The sequence below is a fragment of the Delphinapterus leucas genome, chromosome 1 (assembly GCF_059928025.1).
Source record: "Delphinapterus leucas isolate spDelLeu-1000000601 "Yukka" chromosome 1, BTC_Dleu_Yukka2, whole genome shotgun sequence".
Classification (NCBI taxonomy): Eukaryota; Metazoa; Chordata; class Mammalia; order Artiodactyla; family Monodontidae; genus Delphinapterus; species Delphinapterus leucas.
Genome location: NC_143129.1, coordinates 35630873 through 35657110, shown reverse-complemented (window position 1 = coordinate 35657110; position 26238 = coordinate 35630873). Strand labels below are relative to the sequence as shown.

At 34.8% G+C, this 26238-nt stretch overlaps 1 protein-coding gene and 1 pseudogene across 1 annotated transcript in view; one reads left to right on the top strand and one right to left on the bottom strand.

Annotated features, from left to right (window-relative positions):
- WDR64 (WD repeat domain 64) overlaps positions 1-26238 on the top strand; it is a 147027-nt gene that overhangs the window by 95033 nt on the left and 25756 nt on the right. Inside the window, exons 16-22 of the mRNA XM_089907955.1 lie at positions 3919-4049; positions 6677-6778; positions 7953-8022; positions 8953-8989; positions 9590-9729; positions 11413-11518; positions 23504-23562. Of these exons, the coding sequence (XP_089764081.1) occupies positions 3919-4049; positions 6677-6778; positions 7953-8022; positions 8953-8989; positions 9590-9729; positions 11413-11518; positions 23504-23562 (645 nt within the window). The remainder of the gene's footprint in view (positions 1-3918; positions 4050-6676; positions 6779-7952; positions 8023-8952; positions 8990-9589; positions 9730-11412; positions 11519-23503; positions 23563-26238) is intronic.
- Positions 21247-23266, bottom strand: LOC149750452 (protein-L-isoaspartate(D-aspartate) O-methyltransferase pseudogene; annotated as a pseudogene).

Here is a 26238-nt window from a genome sequence, read left to right as displayed (position 1 = left end):
TAGGAAAGAAACTGGCTAAAATGACTTTCAGGTTCATGTGAACTGGGAAATATTCAATATTAAGTTGATACCTGGTATTAAAGTTAAAATCTGTTGATCTAATAGACATGTCTTTAGAGTCATCAACATTAAGTATAATATTTTATTGTGCCTAGGTTTAATAGAAGTCATATAAGACCTTATTATATCTATTACAAGAAAAATAACTTGATATGATGAAACTTTGTAGTAAATTTAACTGAGATAAAAAGCTTTTTGGTTAACTTTAAAAATAATAATATTTTAGAAATGTCTACTTAAAGTGATCTCTCCAGATATTTGGTAACAAAGTTCTAGTGTTGCTTAATTTAAGTGATGGAAGTTTATTAAATAGCTAGGTGATTCCCAAATAACATAAGATACTGAGACATCAATTACTAAACAGAGAAACTAAAGGTATTTAGGACTATAAATAAATATGTTTGGTGCCACCCTGAGTTGTTCTCTATAAGAAAACAAATTATTTTTAAGAAATTATCACTGGTATTATGTTTACCAATCTACAGAATGCTAACGTAAAATACAGTTCATAATTGCTTACTTCTTAGTTTTCACTAGAAATTAAGGTTTTTAAGAGTTGAGGATTCTCATTTAAACATGTAATTAAAGTGAATAGGAATAATAAGGAAACATTCCAGTATACTGTAGGAAAGTAGAATGTGTGTTTTCAGTAAAGAAGTTATGAGGAATGGAATTACATTTTATTGGGGGAAAGTATGTCTTAGAGCTAGTTGTTTGTGGATGGAAAGATAAGGGATGAACAAATATGGATACAGAAAGTGATGAGAGATTATGGAAAGGAACTCTGAAGTTTTATGCATGTTCAGGATTAACTAATTTTAGACTGAAGTTAATAAAGTTAATGGATTTTGTTGTTTAGTAAGCTAGTACAAGACTGGAATTTGAAAAAATTTCTTAGAGTGCTCCTTTTTGATAACAGATTGTGTGAGTTTCTGTGCCCTTAAGTGATCTGTATTTGTTTTGTTTTTAATATTTTTGTGACTTTGGTTAAATGAATAAGTATTGTTTTGCAGTGACCTATGATCCTGTTGCATTTTAAAACCTTTTTTATATTTTTAACAAACTTCCTAAATATCAAACTCTAACTAAAGTTCTTTTAGCCTCCAGCTGACCCTGGGTTGCTTCAAAGGGCTTTGAAGGAACCCTGAGATATCTCCGAGAGAAATATTAAACTAATTAAGTTTATTTGGTATATTAAATTACTTAAAGAACATTGCCAAGTGATTGGAGATGAACCTTAGCTTATAATGTATGGATAAATGTCATTAATACACATATTCCAAAATTTATATTAAATTCCTAAAATCTGATATGCTCTGATATGTTATCAGTCATAATTCTAGTGATTATCTTAAAATGTTATATGTCACAGAAATATCCAAGTTTCTTGCCAATTGCATTGTATTCAAATCTTTAACCATGCTATTTTAAGTTTTGTCTTTTATAGACAATCATTATTTTACTCTTGCTTTTACAAAAATGAGGATCTTCAAGAAGACTCATAAAAAGGACTTGTTTTAAACAAATATAAGTCTCTGATAGCCTTTAGATAACACCACTGAACTGAGGAACAAATGACAAAACTCTAATAGAAAATCTGATGACTTCATCCAGATCAACAGAAATTAATTTCATGGGACCAAATGAACTAAAAATTATGGTTTATAACTTTATGACTTTTTGTAAAATATACTAGCTTTAATTTTTGTTTTCCAAAAAAATCTTTCTTCTTATGCTATGTCTTACAACAAGTTGATAAAGTATACCTTTGTAAACAAAGATGAAACATTTAACTTTTTCTCTCTACCTGATTAATCCAGAATTTGGCTTCTCCAAGTGGCTCTCTTGTGAACTTGATGGTTTATTGCAACTGCATTATAATAATTGTTTTAATTTGTTCTTTGTTTCCAAGTTATTTATGCTTTGTGTCTCCGTGTTGCACTATTGACTTTATCAATGTTACTAGCTGTATTACTTATATCCTGTCTATTTTATAAGGTTGTTGTCTCTTACTGTCACCAGGCCTCCAACAAAATTGATGATGTTAGCTAAACATCTTGAGGACATAGATCACATTTACGACTCATAAAGTAATTGTAATTGTTAGAGAAATGCAAATCAAAACTACAATGAGGTATCACCTCACACTGGTCAGAATGGCCATCATCAGAAAATCTACAAACAGCAAATGCTGGAGAGGGTATGGAGAAAAGGGAACCCTCTTGCACCGTTGGTGGGAATGTAAATTGATACAGCTCCTATGGAGAACAGTATGGAGGTTCTTTAAAAAGCTAAAAATAGAATTACCATATGACCCATCAATCCAACTCCTGGGCATATAACCAGAGAAAACCATAATTCAGAAAGAAACATGCACCCCAATGTTCATTGCAGCACTATTTACAATAGCCAGGTCATGGAAGCAACCTAAATGCCCAATGACAGATGAATGGATAAGGAAGATGTGGTACATATACACAATGAAATATTACTCAGCCATAAAAAGGAATGAAATTGGGTCATTTGTAGAGATGTGGATGGACCTAGTAATAGTGTGATTCTAGGTATAGGAAGAAGCAACAAGGTAAAACATTTCATGAATCATAATAGACTAGTAAGACAGAGGATCCAGAGAATCTGTTAATTATCAACAGGGCCTAATCCAGAAATTAGCACCTGGAGTGACATATCAACAAAAATTTTTGCCTGATCTGGGAAGAAACTCTGAGCACTGTGGGACAAAAATTGGTCATGAAATGTCTCCCAAGTATCACTCAAATTTCAGACCAAGAGGAGGAACTAAGAAATCAAATATGTCCTGCCATATCAGTAAAAAATATATCACAGTCATCAATAATTGCAGTCATCTCTGATGGTGAGCTGGTTAGTCCTGAGGGAACTCAGGAAGGGAACAAAGAATACTTGCCATCTAGCAGGCATCAGACTACAGCAACTCTTGAAGTTGAGCCCTGAGGAAACTCAGGATGTAAAAACACTGGATACTGGCCCCAGGTAGCTGAGGTGTATATCAAAGGAATGATCTCAGTGAGTCCAGACTCTTGCATCTTCCCACATATAGAAAAGCACTAAATTCTTTAAATTGAGATATCTAGTTTTCTTCTATTAACAGTAATCTTTTGTTGCTCTTTGTTGGAAAACTTCTATATATCCTAGCTCTCCCCTCACTTCCTTGGAGCAGTTTTCTCAGGGTTACTTGAGATGTTGCCTCCTGGGCTTGAAGTCCTCAGTATGTCTGTCAAATAAAACATAACTCTCCAAAAAAAACTGTACAATAATCAATACTTTATCTGAATGCTTGAATTGTATTATAAGTTTTGCCAGGTCACCGACATTCTGTTTGACTATATATTCCAAGAAACTAACATAGTAGGTACCAAAAAAGTACTTGAGAAAAGACAATTGAAAAGTATCAAATAGCACTGGCAGTAGAAAGTCTTTAGTGATAATTAGAAAAAGCTTTCATAGAGTGGCATGGAGCAGAAGTCAGACGACGGGTGAAAGGAAGGTAAGTTAAAACAGCTAATATAGAATATTCTTTCAAGAAGTTTGAAGAGGAGAGAAAGCGGGGAAGGTAATTTAATGGTTGGTAGTTACCGCTGAAGGAAGAAGACAGTAGAGAAGGAGACTATATTTTTGTTGTTTCAATATATTCTACAAATTGAAATATTTTATGCCAAAAGAATTTAGCTTTTACTAACTTTCATGCTTTAGAATTTAAATATATATATTTTTTGTTTTAAGTTAATGACAGAATAATAAAGTGTGCACATTGTGTTTGTACTGTGCTTAGATACTGTTTTCATTATGGTCATTGAGTCTGTTTCCTTCCTTCTTCAGAATCCTGCCATCAGTATGGAAATGAACTGCATCGATCTATTACAAGTAGAAGGATATAATTTGATAGCTGCTGGAACCTTAAATGGTGTGATCATCTTATGGAATTTTGTAACATCTACTGTCAAAGAAGTGTGAGTTGCATTGTTTCCTTAAATAATATAATCATTTCCATAAAAAGTTGAGCTGCAGAAAAGCCAGAGTAACATTCAATACTTAAAAATATAAATACTTAAAAAAATAAAGCAATAAATAAAAGGGATGATAACTCTCTCAAGGAGGCTTTCCTGGAGGTTATGCTCACGAGGAGACTATGTTTTAAGAGTCTAAATCCCAGAATGATATGAATAAAGTGAATCTTAAGTATATGTATTCCCAAGTGCTTTTACATTTACTCTTCTTGAGTATGTACTAGAGTATGTACATGCTTTCCATGTATAATCTTGTCCAAATTCATAACCTTAACAAATACTTAAATACATAATAATTTTAAATAATAATCTCATAGCTTCAAGCACACATATCCAATTGCCTACTGGCAATTACACCATCTGGATTTCCAACAAGACCCTTAAAGTCCCACATGCCCAAATCTTCTTCCCAACCTACCCTCCCCCAAAACATCTTTTCCTGTATTCCCATTGACACCACTATCTACTCAGTCACCAAAGTCAAATGGTGAGAAGTATTCAAGAGGGGTTTTCCTTCTTATTCACCACCCCAACACATTACTACAGGTCAATATTAACAAGGGCATGACATATGTAATTCTACATCTCAACCAATTAGATTTGCTCTGTTCCACAAACTTTACCCTCCCCTTGCAATCCATTTCTAAATGTCCTTACCATTGGTTATAAAGAAAATAATGTAACATTGTATTATTTGTTATGGATGGATTATAAATAATAAGCTTTCCCCAGTTGTGTAATTGGGCTCTAAGCAAGGGCCATGTATGAACACCTTATGTCAAGACAGTTTGTAAAATTGTACTTTGAGGTACAAGATAGCCAAGAACTTTAACGATGAATTAAAAAGAAAATCAATTCTATCTAAGCATTTGGGGGAAAGAAAGAGGTATAAAAGGAGGAGAGAAGAGAGTCAAATAGGACAAGGGAAAAGAAGAAAAAAAAGCAAAAGAAATCTCTGTCTAGCTATAGTACCTTGCATACATTTACCTGGACTCCATGACCCTTTCCAGTCTATGTCAGAGTTTTCATTTTCAACCAAGTTTTGGGAGGAAATAGTCCTTTCCTTTTTGATTCTGGGTATATTTTCCTTTGAACCTTTAGCTGAAGTATCTGTTTCGGAAGACCCCTCCTCTGTACCTCAGCTCAGGTTCTACTAGGCCCTGCTGCTAGAATTCCTGTCATCCTTCAGCTCCTTCCCTTCAACCCTTGCCCTTAGGCTTTTCTCACAGACTGTATACTTGTCATTTTATTCCTATATCAATATACACTGCAAAATTCCTCACCTTCTTATTAATTCAGTTCTCACATTGTGTCAGCTTGTGTATGACTCACTACTTAGGGAAAACATATAGACTAAAAAGGCAGAGACAATAGTCCTACTGCCACAGCTTAAAAGAGAGGGCAGCTCCCCTGAGAATATTCCCAATTCAAAGGTAAAGATCTTCCTTGTTGAAGTGCTAAGCATTTTACCAAGGGATGCATGCAGATCCAATACCCAATCAAAGAAAAATAACTGACGGTAATGGGTCATACACAGTGTCCTCTTCCTATAACAAGATGATTATACAAAAACAATTGACTTAGAATCACTGGAGTATTTCACATAGCATATAATTTAACACAGAACTGTCCAAGGTAATTTAGGCCTAGTTTAAAGACTCTAAAGTTGAACATGGTTTCCATATTCCTGGTGGGGGCCATCTCTACCTCTACCTCAAACTTTGCTTTAAGTTCCCTTCACCAGTCAGGAGAAATAAGCTTTCTCTTTCTGTTCAAAGCCCCATGCCTTTTTTTGGGTGCAAACTAGAAATTGTTGTTGCTAACGAATAGTTTACTTCACTATTCAGTTTACCTGCAGAGCAGAAATATGCAAAAATTTGGAGCTCAACAAGTCATCAAACTTGCAGGCTCCTCTTTTGAGCTTGGTTCACTCTCCAGGAGGTCCTTCATCACTTATCTGTCCAAATTAGCAGAGGCAATTTCCACTAAAGGAAAAAGAACAGTTTGCTACAAGGTCTATTTGCTGTAAGGAATGTCAAGTGTGGCTTAAAAGCCTACCATGAAGTGCCAGGACAGGCAGTGGAAGACCATCGCTCTGCTCCCAGGAAATGGCCTAGGAAGGTGTTCTTGGGAATCTGGGCTAATGGGAGACTCAAGCAGCAAGAATAGTGTGATCATCAAATTACCTGCTTTTCTTCTCCACTTAATTATAAGCTACTTGAAGGTAGTAACTACATTTTATTCAAATTTCTCACTCTACTTATTCAAAGAGTAGAAATCTATTCTTTAAACTGTATGAAACTACCAGGAAGTTATATGAGCTCACTCTGTGAACTATAGGTTGAAAAAATAGACAAGCTAATTGACTTAAAAGACTTCTAAGCACTAAAAGATCATGTTATACAGAACCTTATTAAGGAAAGTATGTTCAAATGCTATACCTCTGGGTTTTCTCTCCATATTCAATGAACATTTCAGGAGTTGATTAGTTCTGCATGGGATATATTATATAGTAATGTAAATTACCACCTTTGTAAATTTTTATCATGTAAATGTATGCTTATTCCTAGGTACAGACCTGAAGATTGCTTCACTGTGGACCCTGACTTGGATCCTAAACGCTTTAGAATTAATGACATACTGTTTCTCTTTCGTAACCCTGAATGTGCAAGGTAACTCAATACTTATTGATCAAGAAATACTGTCTGGGACTTATGTGGATGATATAAAAAGAGTTCTCCTCATCCCAGCATTTAGGAAGGTACAGTTGATGGAAGACATAGTTGGGCTGACTAGTTGGCTTCAGCTTTCTTCCCTGTTATTGTTTTTGTAAGTGGATGGTCCCCAGGAAGATTTAATTTGCTGTGTGGGGATCTAATTTCCCTTACCACAGCTCCCTTTACAACAGTAGCAGAGAGGGAAAATGCTCACTTGACCATATTTGTAGCCAAAAGACTACGAGCACTTACGTAAAGCAGAAAAAAGGATTTATAGGGCAAATATGAAAGATCATATGGCAGCAGTTTTCATATGACACCTACTATAGCTGAGCAATCTTCATTTCTGAGAGAGCAGGGGATTTTTTTTTTTTTTTGCGGTACGTGGGCCTCTCACTGTTGCGGCCTTTCCCGTTGCGGAGCACAGGCTCCGGACGCACAGGCTCAGTGGCCATGGCTCATGGCCCACGGGCCCAGCCGCTCCGCGACATGTGGGATCCTCCCGGACTGGGGCACGAACCCGCGTCCCCTGCATCGGCAGGCGGACTCTCAACCACTGCGCCACCAGGGAAGCCCGATTTTTCTTTTTTAATTTTAAGAAAAGGTGATTTTCCTGTTTGTATTTGCTTGAGAGCTCTGATTTCAGTAAACAATAGGCAATGGTAAACATATCTCTGGAGAGAAATCAAAGGCTTCTGTACTATCATCATCCAGAAGTGAGCCAGAATGTAACACCTTCCCTACTCCTTGACTTGAAATGTTCTTATTCTGAGAATATTTTTAGGACCTCATCTATATATATCTGCACCAGAACCCTAAGCCAGTTTGCAGCCCATTCTAGCAGAATTGAAAACTGTAGAGCAGAAGTTACCAGGTTTTCCAGGCCTCCCCACTGCCACCCCACTCCCCACCATTTCAGTGTCAGAGCCTCTGGGACAAAATCTAGCCTTAACAGTGGGACAGAGCAGATTTTTATTCCCCACACCCAGGCAGTATCCACAGTATCCACACCAGAATGCACAGATGATGGCAAGAGTAATCACCTGAAATTAAAACAGAGGAGAGCGCCCTTTGAGTATGATAGATTATCTTAACTTTTCCTCTTTGGGCTTCCTCCCTCTCCTTGTAGGAGGTCAAGTCAGGATTCCATATGTTCTTCATCCCAATGTGATTCTAGCAAGGGTCCACAGAGTAGTAAGGTAAGCAAGAAATAAGGAGAGTATGTCTTCCTGTTATACCCAATGTTGATTCAAAGATAGTGATTTGTTGCATATAAGTCCCTCCCCTGCATGTATGTAAAAACTTTTTTGTTCTCCCTAAAAAGCAATGTCTAAACTGTCTTCATCTTTTTTTCCTATTTTTTCAAGGCTTTTATATCTGCAAATAATCATGAAGAAAATAAATTACATAGGCTACTTTTAAGTTCATAAAATAATAATTTTAGACTATCTCTTTTGCTAAAAAGTATTACACAATTACACACATTTCACAGAGGGAAGAGACAGCATGTAATTACATAATGTAATGTAATGCCATGGTTTTCAAACTGTGTTCTCAGTTCCAATTTTATATATTTTTACACATTTCATTTCTAGTTAGGATTTTGTTTGAAGGAAAGTTTTCACTGCATAAATTATTTTAAAAGCACTAGCTTAGTGGAAAAAAAATAAACTTGTAAAGATGTGTGTCAGACAGACTTGCACTTAAATCCAAGCGCTCCATTTATTATCTGATTAGCTTTAGAGATGTCACTTAATCTCTGAGTTTCTGTTTCTTCATCAATAAATAATAAAACCTAACTGGCATAGTTGTGAATGGAATTAGAGATCATATACACCAAGAACACAGCATGAACTAGGTATTTAACTATTCTCGTTATTGTGCTACACCGGAGCCACTAGGAAAAGGTTGTGTTACAAATACCCTATTTATGAGCATGAAAATCTCTTAATACATCTTTTCAAAGAATTAATTAAAAAATAACTTTAAACCTAATGCTTAAAAAAAACAAACTTTAAACCTAATGCTTAGAGATATAAATTTAACTATGAAAAAAATCTATTCATCCGGTATATCTCATTTCCTTCCAATGTCATAGAAATATTATCTCTTTTTCTCCCCGAATTCAGGAAAGCAAACAGAGCATACATGACAGTGAGGTTAAAGGTCGGTATGAAATCTCCTCTCTTCCTTATAATGAAACAATTCCTTTGCAATAGGGAGTTTAGGTGATAGAATACTTCTAATTAACATATATTCTTTTTGTGACTAAATGTTAAGGTGCTATAGAATTCCGTAGTCTAAGAAGCAGAATTTCCATTAGGATGATAACTTTTAGTTACTAGTTAGTTAGTTACTACTAACTCTAGATTTTAAAAATCCAAAATATTACTGAGCTTCTTAGTCTTCAGCCCATTTCCCTAAAACTTATACTAGATTCATAAGCCATTTTGTAATGTGTAAGACTTATACTGGATGTATATCTAGTTTTAGCTGCTATGTACAGTGCAAAGCCTTTTTCAGTAGAATCCAAAATGAGCCCTTTTAGTTTTTTCCAGTGATACAGGATTCCATTTGTTAATGGTTTTTTGTTCTCTGCCTGATTGAAGTTCTCTGGGATTAAAAAAATTCTAGACAAAAGAATGTGGGGTTTTTTTGTTTTGTTTTGTTTTGTTGCTATTTTCTTACCTGCCTCCTCTTTTACATTCTATAAAATTTGAAATTCCAAGTATAACAAACACTGGTAACTCACTAATTTTCCAACAGGTGAGCAAAAAGATGTCACGGTAGGTGAGCGACAGCCAGTGGACAAAAAACATCTGGAAAGCACCAATTTAACAGATACTCAACCACCTATCCTTGTCACTGCACATGAGGATGGACATCTCCGCTTGTGGACCTTGGAGGTGATGGGGCCTGTTATTTTCCTGCAACAGCAAAGAATAGGAAAGATAAAAAGGATTATTGAATAAACCTTAGCCTTCTAAGGTTCCGTATAGCATCTAATTCTATTATTGTTCAATCTTCTAGTCAATATCCTAGTTTTTCAGCCTGCTCACTGAAAATACTACTCAAAATGTATAATAGGTCAGTTTTGTAACTCAGAAGATCAAATCATCAACACTGCTAAGACAACTACTGTATTTCAAATCTTTCTTTACATTGAGCTATGAATACAACCCACCATATATTTCACTGGATATTTAAATAATATTAGATAATATAAATGATGAATATATCATTAAAGAATGTAAGAACACTGAAATGTTGAATATACATAAGCTTTTAGTTATCCAAACTATTGGACGACGTTATTACAATAGTATTAAGAGTCCTTAAACATTTTACAGTGAAGAAATAACTTTCATGTACTAAAAGATTTTAAATGATTTGGGGGTGGAAAGTAGGGCAGGGTTTGAATTGGGAGTCCAGAAATGACAGAAGGAAGGATCTTGAGTAGACTGATGATGACGACAATGAAATTTTTAGAGAGGCAAGGGAGGTAGCACCACTTGTAAGGCTCCTTTCTAGAGGGAAACCCAGAAAACAGCAAGTTTTGTATGGCAGATAGTGAGATCCAACAACACAGAACAGCATAGCTGTCTGTTGGATAAAACCTCCCAGTTGATCAGTTGACTCTTAACTTATTAGTGAGAAACTCTTGGCTTGAAAATGCTACAAAATATTGTAACAATAATTTTCCCTGTGATGATCCTGGTATTTGAGCAGTGCTTTTTTTCTTCCCCAATAAATAGATAATAAAAGTGTGAGAGCAATAGAAGGAGAAAAGATTAGATCTAACGAAATCATAGGAAACAAGTGGCAGATTCAAATTTTTTCTTCCTAAGCTTCAATGTTTAATCTCCAAGTAGAGAAATGTATATGAAAGTCCTTCCCAGTGATGACTTATACTAAATGCCAAAAAACACTCTGCCAAATTTCAATCCTTATCTTGCGCCAATATTCAAAATTAGATATTTCTGAAAAGACGAATGCAATATTCTCGCTTAAAATAAGTGAGATACACTTAAATCTGAAAAGAATGTTTATTTAAAAGGAGAATATGGGGCTTCCCTGGTGGCGCAGTGGTTGAGAGTCCGCTTGCTGGTGCGGGGGACACGGGTTCATGCCCTGGTCCGGGAGGATCCCACATGCTGCAGAGCTGCTGGGCCCGTGAGCCATGGCCGCTGAGCCTGCACGTCCGGAGCCTGTGCTCCGCAACGGGAGAGGCCACGGCGGTGAGAGGTCCGCGTACCACAAAAAAAAAAAAAAAAAGAATATGTCACTGGAAAAGGGTTGAGGAACTGCATGAAAAGGGTCATGGGAAATGAGCAAAAACAACCCTCAGGTATAGAGGTGATCTACAATAATCAGTCTAAATGCTTATAATTATGATAATAGTTGTCTCCATTTTTATGAATATTTAATTTCAAAGAAATAAGTCCCTATAGATAATTTCAAATTATTTTTATTACAAAGAAGAGAATCATGTTACAATTAGTAGACATAGTTCTTTGGATAAATTATTTATCGAGAAACTCAACTCCAATATTGATATTTTATAGAATTTATTATTATACTTTATACAGGGAAGACTACTGAAAGATATTCTACCTTTCACAAAACATGCTGCCATTTCTCTGACATCGCTGTATACTGATTCATGTACCAGGATACTACTGACTGGAAATGTGGGTAAGTCACTACTCTTATGTAGTTGGTCACAGGTATCTTAACAAACTGCATGGTATAAAAATGGATATAGGAAAATATGTGACATTTATTGAGACAAAAGGAAGGATGCCCAAGCTGCCAAATGAACAGAAGAATGAATGAATGTCAGGAAAACCTATTTCATTCCTAGCTCTTTATTTAAAGTAAGACATCTATTTCTTCTGTCTTTAAATTGGGTATAGGACTACCCATCCCCTTACTTTACATGTTGGGAAGAATGTAAAGTTTTCATTTTTAATCTTAAAAGGGTTATGTTGCATTAATCTTTATTCTAAAGGGAGCAGTGTCATGAATTAGAGAAGAAAGAGGTTATTTTTCTTAATAGGGGACTTTTTATATTTATTGTTATAACTACTACAGTTGGTCTTAATTCTTTCATGTAACACTATTCTTTTTTTTAATGCTTCCTTTCTATTTCCTTTCTTCTGTCTTTTGAATTAAGCTTAAGTTTTCTTTTCTTCTCTCTAATACTTTGAAAGATTATGTATATGCATAATCTTATGCACATGCATATGTAAATACAGTTTTTAATTTTACTAGTGTTTACTTTTAAGTTTTAAAAAAATCAGTTTATTAGAAGTTAGACTGAAACCTCATCTTTCCATGTAAACAGAAAGCTTAGCCTACATTACCTGTCTCTTTTTCCCACAGCCACTCCTTCACTTATTATTTGCTAATGTAATCTTGAGATTTGCATCCAGATACTGCTATTACATTAATATTTAAATTTTACATCTCCTCTTTTAAAAATGTTTTTTCATTTCAAAAGTTATTTTACAAAAGTTGCAACAAATTATTTCGTACCAACAATTATTTGAGTCTTCTGGAGATTATAGAAAATAATTGTTTACGTTTGCATTCAGTATTACCAGTAGGTTTACAATATTTATTTAAAGTTACCTTTATTTAAATGAACTTATTTACAAAATAGAAACAGACTCACAGACATAGAAAACAAACTTATGGTTACCAAAGGGGAAAGCGGTGGAGGAAGGTTAAATTAGGAGTTTGAGATCAGGAGATACAAACTACTATATATAAAATACATAAACATCAAGGTCCTACTATATAGCACAGGGAACTATATTCAATATCTTGTAATGAACTATAATGGAAAAGAATCTGAAAAAGAATATACATGTATAACTGAATCACTTTTCTGTACACCAGAAACTATCACAAATCAACTATACTTCAATAAAAATAAATGAATAAAGTTATCTTTATTTTATCTGTTTCTTATTGCTCATCACCAGTCCTTTTATACTCTGATAATCTTATTCTTGACTTCTTATTTTTATTTATCTGTCAATCTTCATAGTTTCCACAAACACTGTTTCTGTTTATAGCAGAATAGAGAAATCTAAAATCAGGCAAATTGTGTTCCTGCTTGTATATTTTTGCACAAACTTTACCTTCTATATGGTAAGCCTTTTCTAACAAAATACATAGAACTAAAATTTGAAATTTTCTACAAAATTCCTAGAATGCACCTCTTTTACGGTTATCCCTCTTTGTCTCTGCCCAGAACAATTTTTCTATCATGTAAGCCATCTACTTCTTGAGATTTGTAGTTTTTGCTGTGGCCTAGAAAAATAGGGTGGGGGTGCATTTGGGATCCAATCTAGTCTCATATATATTATAATTAAAGAAGACCTCCTAGATTCTGACCTTAAGCTTCCTTTATCTGTGCTTTGGTGGATACTGGAAGAACTTTTATGGGGGTTGCTACTGAGTCACTATTTTAATCAGGCATCCTCAGACACCATTAGTTGTTGCTTTTCTGTTGTTATTAAACAGGGTTTATCTTTTAGATCAGTTTTAGGTTCACAGAAAATTTGAGCATAAATTGCAGAGTGCTCATATACACCTTACCCCTACTGCCACACTGCACACAGCCTCCCCCATTTTCAACATTCTGCACCAGAGTGATACATTTGTTACAGTCAATGAACCTACACTGACACATAATAATCACCCAAAGTCCATAATGTATAATAGTCCAACAAATGTGTAATGACATGTATCCACCACTACAGTATCATACAGAGTAGTTTCAATATCCTACAAAAACCCTGTGCCCAGCCTATTTATCCTTCCCTCCTCTCTTAACCCAGCAATCACTGATCTTTAATGTCTCTCCACAATTTTGGCTTTTCCAGAATGTCATGTGGTTGAAATCATACAGTATGCAGCCTTTTCAGATTGGCTTCCTTCACTTAGTAATGTGCATGTAAGGTTCTTCCATGTCTTTTCATGGTTTGATAGCTCATTTCTTTTTAATGCTGAATAATATTCCATTGTCTGAATGCACTACAGCTTATCCATTCACCTACTGAAGGTCACCTTGGTTACTTTCAAATTTTGGCAATTATGAATAAAGCTGCTATAAATATTTAGCTGCAGGTTTTTGTGAGGACATACACTTTCAACTCATTTAGGTAAACACCAAGGAGCATGAGTTCTGGATCTCCTGGTAAGAGTATGTTTAGTTTTGTAAGAAGCTGCCAAAATGTCTTCCAAAGTAGCAGTACCACTTTGCATTCCCACCAACAATAAATGAAAGCTCCTGTTGCTCCACATCCCCACCAGCATTTGATGTTGTCAGTGTTTTGGAAATTGGCCATTCTAAGAGGTGTGTAGTGATAGTGGCTTTAATTTCCATTTCTACAATGACATAAGATGTGGAGCATCTTTTCATATATGTATTGCCTTCTTCGATGTTGTGTATGCTCAGATTTTTTTGCCTATTTTTTAATAGACTTACTTGTTTTCTGATTGTTGAGTTTGAGTTTCAAGAGCTCTTTGTATATTTTAGATAAAAGTCCTTTATCAGATATATCTTTGCAAATATTTTCTCCTGGCTTGTCTTCTTGTTCCCTTGATGGTACTTTTTGCAGAGCAGTAGTTTTAAATTTTAATGAAGTCCAACTTATCAATGATTTGCTTCACAGATCATGCCTTTGGTGCTGTATCTAAAAGTCATTACCAAACTTAAGGTCATCTAAATTTTCTTCTAGGACTTCTATAGTTTTGCATTTTATATTTAGATCTATGATTCATCTTCAGTTTTTTTGTGTATGAAGGGTACAAAATCTGTGTCTAGATTGAGAGGGGTTTTCTTTAATCATGACTGTGTATTGGATTTTGTCAAATGTTTTATCTGCATCTATTGATGTGATTGTATGATTTTTCTTCTTTAGCCTGTGGATATGGTGAATTGCATTCACTGATTTTCAAATGTTGAACCAGCCTTCTATACCTAGGATAAATCCAATTAAGTCATTGTATATAACTTTTTTATATTGCTTATTTTGTTGAGGAATTTTGCATCTATATTTATAAGAGATTTTGGTCTGTAGTTTTCTTTTATTGAAATATCTTTGTCTGGTTTTGGTATTATAGTAATCCTGGCCTCATAAAATGAGTAAATAACTATTCCCTGTGCATCTGTCTTCTGAAAGAGACTGTAAAGAATTGATATTCTTCCTTAAATGTATGGTGGAATTCACCATTAAACCCAAGTTGTCCTGATGTTTTCTGTTTTGGAAGATTATTAATTACTGATTTAATTTCTTTAATAATATAGACCTATGTAACAAAACAAGCTTTGGTAAATTTAACAAAATTAGAATCATTTCAATCATCTTTTTCTACCACAATGCTATGAGACTAGAAATCAACTGTAAGGTGAAAAAGCTATAAAAAACACAAACACTTGGAGGCTAAACAATATGTTACTAAATAATGAATGGATCACTGAAGAAATCAAAGAGGAATCAGGAAATACCTGGAGACAAATGAGAATGAAAAGAGAACAATCCAAAAATCTATGGGTCACAGCAAAATCAGTTCTAAGAGGAAATTTTCTAGTAATACAAGCCTATGTCGGGAAACAAGAAAAATCTCAAATAACCTAATCTTACACCTAAATCAACAAGAGAAAGAAGAATAATCAAAGCCAAAAGCTACTAGAGGGAAAGAAATCATAAAGATCAGAGCAGAAATAGATGAAATAGAGACTAAGTAAACAATAGAAAAGATCAATGAAACTAAATTCTGGTTCTTTGAAAAGATAAACAAAATTGATACACCTCTAGCCAGACTCATCAAGAAAAAAAGAGAAAGGGCCCAAATCAGTAAAATCAGAAATGAAAAAGGAGAAGTTAAAATGGACACCACATAAATACAAAGGAACATAAGAGACTACTATGAACAACTAGATGCCAATAAAATGGACAACCTAGAAGAAATGGACAAATTCTTAGCAATGTACAATCTCCTAAGATTGAACCAGGAAGAAATAGAAAATATGAACAGACAAATTACCAGTACTGAAATTGAATCAGCAGTTTTAAAACTCCCAACAAACAAAACACCAGGACCGGATGGCTTCACAGGTGAATTCTACCAAACATTTAGAGAACAGTTAACACATATCCTTCTCAAACTATTCCAAAAAACTGCAGAGGAAGGAATGCTTCTGAACTAATTCTATTGTACAAGGCCAGAATCACCCTGATACCAAAACCAGACAAAGATATGACAAAAAACAAAAATTACAGGCCAATATTGCTGATGAAAACAGAGGAAAAACTCCTCAGCAAAATACTAGCAAACTGAATCCAGCAACACATTAAAAGGATCATACACCATGATCAATTGGGATTTATCCCAGGGATGCAAGCATTCTTCAATATATGCAAATCAATCAATGTGATACACCATACTAACAAACTGAAGAATAAAAAACATATGATCATCTCAATAGATGCAGAAGCTTTTGACAAAATTCGACACCTATTTATGATAAAAACTCTCCAGAAAGTGGGCATAGAGAGAACCTACCTCAACATAATAAAAGCCATATATGACAAACTCACAGCTAACATCATATTCAATGGTGAAGAGCTGAAAGCATTTCCTCTAAGATCAGGAAAAAGACAAAGGATGTCCACTCTCTCCACTTTTATTCAACATAGTCTTGGAAGTCCTAGCCATGGCAATCAGAGAAGAAAAAGAAAATGAATCCAAATTGGAAAAGGAGAAGTAAAACTGTCACTTTTTGAGGATGACATGATACTACACATAGAAAATCCTAAAGAAGCTACCAGAAAACTACTAGAGCTCATCAATGAATTCAGTAAAGTTGCAGAATACAAAATAAATACACAGAAATCTGTTTCATTTCTATACACTAACAACGAGCTATCAGAAAAAGAAATTTAGAAAAAAAACCCATTTACCATTGCATCAAAAAGAATAAAATACCTGGAATAAATCTACCTAAGGAGGTAAAAGACCTATACTTAAAAAACTACAAGTCTCTGATGAAGGAAATTGAAGATGACACAAAGAGACAGAAAGATATACAGTGTTCATGAATTGGAAGAATTAGCATTGTTAAAATGACCATACTACCCAAAGTAATCTACAGATTCAATGCAATCCCTATCAAAATACCAATGACATTTTTTCACAAAACTAGGGCAAATAATTTTAAAAATTTGTACGGGAACACAAAGACCTTGAATAGCCAAAACAACCTTGAGAAAGAAGAACAGAGCTGGAGAAACCATACTCCCTGACTTCAGACTATATTACAAAGCTACAGTAATCAAAATAGTATGATACTGGTGGGAAAAAAAAAAGATACACAGATCAGTAGAACAGAATACAGAGCCCAGAAATAAACCCACACACTTATGGTCAATTAATTTATGACAAAGGAGGCAAGAGTATACAATGGAGAAAAGACAGTCTCATCAATAAGTTGTGCTGGGAAAACTGGGCAGCTACATGTAAAAGAATGAAGTTAGAACACTTTCTCATACCATATACAAAAATAAACTCTAACTGGATTAAATATCTAAATGTAAGACAGAAAACCATAAAACTCCTTGAGGAAAACATAGGCAGAACACTCTTTGACATAAATTGTAGCAATATATATATTTTTTGTATCTGTCTGCCAAAGCAAAGGAAATAAAAGCAAAAATAAACAAATGGGAACTAATTAAAGTTAAAAGTTTTGCACAGAGAAGGAAACCATTGACAAAATGAAAAAACAACCAAAATGAATGGGAGAAAATATTTGCAATTGATATTAACTGTATAAGGGATTAATATCCAAAGTACATAAACAGCTCATATGAATCAACATTAAAAAAATAAAACCCCAAAACTGGGACTTCCCTGGTGGGGTCATGCAGTGGTTAAGACTCTGCACGCCCAATGCAGGGGGCCCGGGTTTGATCCCTGGCCTGGGAAATAGTTCCCACATGTATGCTGCAACAAAGAGTTCACATGCCACAACTAAGGAGCCAGTGAGCCACAACTAAGGAGCTGGTGAGCTGCAACTAAGGAGCCCATGAGCCGCAACTAAGGAGCCCAGCTACCACAACTAAGACCCGATGCAACCAAATTAAAAAAATAAATCCAATTTAAAAAAATGGGCTGAAGAACTGAATTGACAGTTTTTTCCAAAGAGGACATGCAGATGGCCAACAGGCACATGAAAAGATGCCCAACATCACTAATCATCAGCAAAATGCAAATCAAAACCACAATGAGATATCACCTCACACCTGTCAGAATGGCTAACATCAAAACGTTTACAAATAACAAATGTTGGTGAGGATGTGGAGAAAAGGGAAGCCTTCTACGCTGTTGGTGGGAATGTAAATTGGTGCAACCACTGTGGAAAACAGTATGAGCGTTTCTCAAAAAACTATAAATAGACCATATGACCCAACAGTTCCACTCTTGGGTATATATCTGAAAAAAGCAGTACAATAATTCAAGAAAAATACACCTAATGTTCATAGTAGCATTATTTACAATTGCCAAGGTATGGAAGCAACCTACATGCCCATTAACAGATGAATGGGCAGAGAAGGTGTGAGATATATATATATATATATATATATATATATATATATATGTATATATATAATGGAATACTACTCAGCCATAAAAGAGAATGAAATTTTGCCATTTGCAAAAACATGGATGGACTTGGAGGGTATCATGCTTAGTGAAATAAGTCACACAGAGAAAGACAAATGCTGTATGATATCACTTATATGTGGAATCTTAAAAAAAACTAAGGCATATAATAGAAGAAAATAGAGAACAAGCTAGTGGTTACCAGTGGGGAGAGGGAAGCAGGGGGTAAGATAGGAGTAGGGGATTAAGAAGTACAAGCTATTATGTATAAAATAAATAAGTTACAAGAATATATTTTACAATATAGGGAATATAGCCAATATTTTATAATAACTTTAAATGGAGTATAACCTTTAAAAATTGTGGATCATTATGTTGTACACCTGTGACATATAATATTATACATCAATTATATCTCACTTTTTAAAAGTTTTAAAAATGTAGGCCTGTACAGATTGTCTAGCTTCTTGTGAGTTTTGGCAGATTGTGCTCTCATGGAATTGGTCCATTTAATCTGGGTTATTAAATTTGTGGGCATAGAGTTCATACTATTCCTTTATTAACCTTTTAGTGCCCATGAGGCCTGTAGTGATGTCCCCTCTTAATTAATGATATTAATAATTTATGTTTTCTTTCTTTTTTCTTAGTTAGCAGTGCTTTATCATTTTATTGATCTTTTCAAACAAGCAACTTTTGGTTTTGTTGATTTTTTCTCTTGATTTTCTACTTTTAGTTTAATAGATTTCTGTTCTAATTTTTATTATTTCTCTTCCTCTGCTTACTTTGGATTTAATTTACTCTTCTTTTTCTAGTTTCCTAAGGTGGAAACTTAGATTATTTATTTTAGATATTTCTTCTTTTCTAATATATACATCTAATGCTATAAATTTCTCTTATAAGCACTGCTTTCACTGCTTTCCACAAATTTTGATAAGGTGTATTTTCACTTTCATTTAGTTAAAAATATTTTTAAATTTCTATAAAAATTTCTTTATTGACCTATTATTTAGAAGTGTGTTGTTTAATCTCCAAGTATTTTGAGATTTTCCAGCTTAATTGTTGTTGTTGATTTCTAATTTAATTCCATTGTGCCATTTTTTACATTGAGAGCATACATTTTATGATTTCCATCCTTTTAAATTTGTTAAGGTGTGATTTATGGCTCAGAAAGTGGTCTATATCAGTAAATGTTCCATGAGAGCTTGAGAAATATGTGTATTCTGCTGCTGTTTGATGAAGTACTCTATGGATGTCAATTATATCCATGTTGATTGATGGTGCTGTTTAGTTCAACTATGTCCTTACTGATTTTCTGTCCATTTCTGATAGTTGGGTGTTGAAGTCTCCAACTATAAACATGGATTCATCTATTCCTCCTTGTGATTCTGTATTTTGATGCTCTATTATGCACATACATGTTAAGGATTGTTATGTCTTCTTGAAGTATCAACCTCTTTATCATTATGTAATGCCCCTCTTTGTCCCTGATAATTTTCCTTGCTCTGAAGACTTCCTTTTTGAAAGTAATAATAGGTACTCCTACTTTCTTTTTTATTAATGTTAGCACAATACATCTTTCTCTTTACTTTTTATCTATATGTGTCTTTATATTTAAAGTGAATTTTTTGTGGATAGCATATAGTTGGGTACCTTTTATTCTATTCTGACAAGCTCTGTCTTTTAATTGGTTTATTCAGCTGTTGACCTCTAAAGTGATCACTGATATAGTTGAATTAATATCTACCATATTTCTTACTGTTTTCTCTTTGATGCCCTTGTTTTTGTTCCTTCTTTTGTCTTCTACTATTTTTCTGCCTTTTGTGGTTTTAAGTGAGCATTTTATATGATTCCATTTTCCCTCCATTCTTAGCATATCAAATATACTCCTTTTAAAATTTTTTTTATTTATTTGTTTGTTTTTGAGTGCAGGGCATGAGTCTGTTGCTGCTGCTGGCACTGAGTGGTCAGAGCCTCGGCCTGGCCTGCCAACCTGGGCATCTCTTCCCTGACAAGCATCCTGCACCTCGTTATCAAGTAGCAACCATGGAACATTTTCTTAACTTTTAAAAGTGGTCTCCCCAGAATTTACAATATATATTTACATCAAATCCATGTCCACTTTCAAATAATAACACTATACCACTTCACAGGTAGTGCAAGTACCTTATAAGATAAAAGTATTCCTAATTCTTCTATCACTTAACATCCTTGCTGTCTTTCATTTCAAGTATTCATAAGCTATAATCATCAAATACAGTTGCTGTTATTATTTTGAATAAACTGTTATCTATTAGTTTTTATCTTCATTCTTTCTCTTATGCATGTCTTTCTTTATGTAAATTTGAGTTTCTGACCTATATCTTTTTCCTTCTCTCTTAAGAACTTTAAAAAGCATTTCTTGCAAGGCAGGTTTACTGGCAATAAAAACTCTGTTTTTGTTTGTCTGAGAAAATCTTTATTTCTCCTTCACTTTTAAAGAATAATTTCTCAGGATACAGAATTCTAGGTTGGTGGGGTTTTTGCTCAACACTTTAAATATTTCACTCTATTCTCTTCTTGCTTGTGTAGAGTTTCTGAGAAGTCATATGTAATTCTTATCTTTGCTCCTCTAAGAAAGGTGTTATTTTCCCCCCTCTGGCTTCTTCGAAGATTATTTCTTTTCTTTCTTTTTTTTAAAATTAATTAATTTATTTTTGGCTGCGTTGGGTTTTCATTGCTGCACGCAGGCTTTCTCTAGTTGCGGTGAGCGGGGGCTACTCTCCGTTGCAGTGCACGGGCTTCTCATTGTGGTGGCTTCTCTTGTTGCGGAGCAGGGGCTCTAGGTACACGGGCTTCAGTAGTTGTGGTTCGTGGGCTCTAGAGCAGAGGCTCAGTAGTTTTGGTGCACGGGCTTAGTTGCTCCGCGGCATGTGGGATTTTTCCGGACCAGGGTTCGAACCCATGTCCCCTGCATTGGCAGGCAGATTCTTAACCACTGCGCCACTAGGGAAGTCCCTGAAGATTATTTCTTTATATTTGATTTTCTGCAGTTTGAATATGATGCTCAGTGTAGTCATTGTTGCTTTTTTAAATCTAATTTTTGTAGCTATCATTTGGATTGTAGGATTTGTGTGTCCATAACAGCTTGGACTCCATTTGGTAGTGGTGTATTCATTTCTATTTCATCTACCCTGATGTTTACAACAACTTTGAGTGTATGAGGCAAAACATTATGACTTATTAAGCTAGAAATGAAAAGGAATTTCTACATGTAAAAATTGACATGAAACTTCGTCTTTCATTTCTGGTTTCTCAGATTCAATTTTTTCTTTTTTTGCCTCTTTCACTTTTGACTTTACTTGGCAAAGCAGCACTGCATAAACTGTTCAGTAACTAGGACGCAGCTTACACCGCATGTTAAATCCATATACATTATCAGCAGCAAATTAGAAACAGAGAAAACAATACTGAGCTACAAGTCTCCTATAACTTTTAAAGAAAGGAAGACCTATGCCAAGTATGTCCAATCTGAACAGCTGTTTTAAAGGAAATCACCTGCCATCTTCTTAAGTTTTAATATTTACAAATGCTTAGTTTTAAGGTAACAGAGCAGCTGATTGTATCTACAACATGCCATTCTATGACACCACGTCAAAAGCTTTAAAAAGGGAGCTCATCTCTATTTTCTTAGTAGCATCGAACAGACATCCAAAATCCAAGAAACTTAACTTGTGAATGGTGGTGTTATCTGATACACAAAAGCAATCTGATAAATTCACATCAGAACAGAACTAAGTGTCTAAGAAAAGAAAAACCACTCCTCAAAATCAATTCACAAACTAAGTTTTCCACTTTGCAGAACCCCTCCTTTTAATATGTAAAGTAAAATGTGGGCATGTTAAAGTAATAATACACAAATTTATACTTAGCATCCTTCTTCTACCAGTTTGGCTTCTGTGTCTCTTTGAAGGATTAGAAATTCCACAAAACCACACATTTTCATGCTGAAAATAGTGTATGAAAGCCCAAAACAAGCTGTGATGCTGTTGAGTTTCAAAAAGCTTTAAGGACTGAGGTGAGCTGTAATATTATATACAGGTCAAGCTGATATTGCTAAAAAGCAGCAGTTCGTCCCTAGACCACTGTGGGGTTTTTTGTTTTTGTTTTTTTTAATCTGTTAAAGCCATGTATATCACTGCCATCTTGTAGCTTGTCACACTGTTCCAACATCTGGTTTCCACCTGCAGGACCAACCGGTAATATCAATCTTCCACCAGGCTTTAACTGGTCTATTTGAGCCTGGGGCACAACTGGGGTTGCAGCTCCTACACGAATAACATTATACGGGGTTTCTTCAGCATACTCCATTCTTCCATCTCCCACAACCAGTTGCACTCTCCCTGAAAACAAAAGCATTGGATAATCTACTAGCTCTTTAATGTGATCAATTCCTATGACTTTTCCACTAGATCCAACTTCATGCAAAACATGAAGTAAGAATTCCACTTCCATATTCTACATCAAAAGCTTTAGCTCCTTCATGCAATTAATCAAATAGAAGTACAAGTGCATATGCATACATGTGTGGAGCACTGATTTTTGCTTGGAACCCTATTGATTGTGGAGAATCCATATAAGGGTTTCATCTTGCATAGTGGGAGTGGTCTGTGGCCAGCATTACTTCAAATACTTTGTCTTGACGATTCCATTTTTGCGGAGGTTGTGGATTTGCTCCTAGTGGCTGGCACCACCAGATTTTCAGGCCATCGCTAAGAACACTCAGAGCAGGCACAGGACCACGTTCAGCGCAGCAGCGGTGCCCAGCAGCTTCCCAAGAGTGAGAACACTTCCCACATGGTCACTGCCTTGCTCGCGTCCCTGCTGCAGCTGCCGCCACTGCACCTCTCAGATACTATTTTATTTACCATTTTAAATGCCTGATTCAAAACAAGTCTGAATAGTATTTACTTAGACAACAGAATATCTAATTAAAAATTCCAATGTTTAAATTTCACACAGAAGGACACGTTATCCTTTGCAGTATTAGTTCCTTCCTGGATCCACCTCATGATGAAAAGGTAAGAACTTTAGTTTTAGTTTAATTAATGAGTCGATTGAGCATTTCTCTGTGCTAGACACCACAAAAGATAGAAATACAAGACACAACTGCCTATTCTCAAGTCATATATACTACTATTGAAACTTAAGCTATATGGCAAATAACAATGGTGTACTGGAGAAAATAGGGGATGAATGAGTGAGTGAGCAAACTAGCCACTGGTCACTCTGCATCTGTTTCATGTTTTGACTTATTTGTTAGAGTCTATGTGGAAACCCAGAGCTTAAAAGAATTCATACATCATCTAGTCCTCCAGTCATTGTCTATATCTTATACAACTTCATAGAAGAAAGTTCCATAACCTTTCCTTTCAAGCCCAGCCTAGTTCCCAGACATTATTATTTTTAAGAAACTCTTCTTCCTCTCTAGTCTAAATCATCCTTATAATTAAATATATACTATTTTATTTTTAGTGTTAATGCAATGTAAATGTCAACATCCTTATTTGTTAACCATTTAAATATGCACTTCTTGTGTGTATGTGGATATGCAAATATAACTACATATATTATAAAAACTAAACACTAATTAAAGAGTACAGCAAAGAAGCACTATTTTATCATAGGCTTATTTCCCTTAAAGTTAATACTTCAAATCCAAAAGCTAAATATTTACTTAAATAATAATGTTTTGGTTTTGGATTATTGGTATTAATACTAACATATGGATACGTGGATTAGGATAGGATTCCTGCAGAGTGTTTTAGAATGGTTATTGTTTCAAACATTATTTCATTTGATCTATGGAGTTTTCGTTCTGTTTCCAAGAACCAATTATTGTTTTTATAATGTTCAGATATTTAGCTTTAGTATGATCATCTTCAATTTGCAGAGGGGAAATCAGAGTGGCCTGCCTGGGATCACATCACAGTTAATGATGAAGTCAGGGCCAGAACCAGGGTTCTTGTCCTCTAATCTAATGCTCTTTCCATATCTAACACATACAGCTAGCAAATGGAAAATGGTAAGTTTCAACTTACTGTTTCAACTATAAGGCATGCTATGAGCGGAACAAAAACAATCACATGCTTGAACCATCTAGGAGTAGAGGGTTATCTAACTGTTTTCTCTTACTCATGATGATTATCAGTATTCTATTAATTTGAGCAGATAAAAAATACAATTCAAAACCTACATTTTTGCAAATGGACTTCCTACAAACTGGCAATCAAGACCTTTCAAAATTCAGAGAAAATCTTTAAAACAAAGTTATGTATTAATATTGAATTAGAATAATAGTGGAATTGATTTTAAAGCATTTTCACCAATTTAAAAGAGAATCTATTTTAATAATGTGTTTAAATTGTTCCCTATTCAACCTCATTTCAACGTTTTCTTTATTTGGACAATGCGATTTTCCAATTTGTATCTGGCTGCTTATTTTTAAATATATAACAGAATCTGGTCATAAGATGCCTCATTATTACATACACTAATATGTACCATGCATTGAACAAGATTCAGTTATAGATTACAACTATAGTGAAAATGTCAGTCTATAAATCAGAGGTTAATCTGGTTCTCTTGCAACAGTACCGTTTAAAAGATGCTCCATGGAATACCGATAGTCTAAAGATAGGGTAGTCAAAACCTATCCACAGAAAGGGAAGTAATACATGATTATATTCACATGCCTACAGAAAAAAGTCTTAGACCAGTGTTTTTCTAATTACAGGATGTGATCCACTAGGGGGAGTCATCAAATCAATTTAATAAGTGGCAAGCAGTATTTTTATGAAAATAGAAGAGAATGGAGTGGAATGAATACAATAGAATAGAATAGACAATATCAGTATACAGTATACATAATAAGGTTAAGTATCCTTTGTAAAGGTTACTGAAACTTGTTTCAGATGCATGTGCAGGTATTGCATGTGTTTACTGGGTCATGAAGTAAAATGTATTTCTTACTATAAATGTGGTCCATATTATTGAAATACTTGCCTTAGAGGATCCCATCCCAAGGCAGGGAAAGAACCTTTGGATGACCAAACGTTCTTGAAAAGAAAATAAGTAGAAGAATGCAGATTTTACCCTGGCTCTCTAGGAACATGGAATTGAATCAGAAGGTCAAGAAATTTAGGAGGAATTTTGCCTAACCTATGTTGAAGTCCAGATGAATTCAGGCCTTATAGAACTCTAAGCTGCCAGAATTCTAGCTCCCACATAGATGAGCAGGAGGAAGTAATATCTTAGTTTGGGTTCATCAGTGATAGAGAGGGAACATGTTTTACAGGGATATTACTGCAGAGCAAGCTCCCCAGTTGACAGCTCTAGTTCACACAGTTTAAAATTTTCTTCTAGAGTCCATTTAGAGGCTCTAAAGTTGAGAATAAGTCACATCCTGAAGGAACATACCAATCAAGCCTCAAGATGTCTTTGAGAGAGAATGAGCTGGGCCCATTCCTTTTATTAATTCCTTGTGGTATATAATTATCATATATACCCCACCATCACCACCAAAACAAAAACAAAACAAAACAAACAAACAAAAACAATTAGCCAGGGATTTTTGGATAAAATTTGGAAATAGGAAAAGTCTTCTTGCCAATCTCACCTTTGGCCTTCCTCTTTAACTCTGCTTTCTCCTGCTCCTTATTATATCTTTCAGTCCCCCCCCCCACTGCAACACTTCT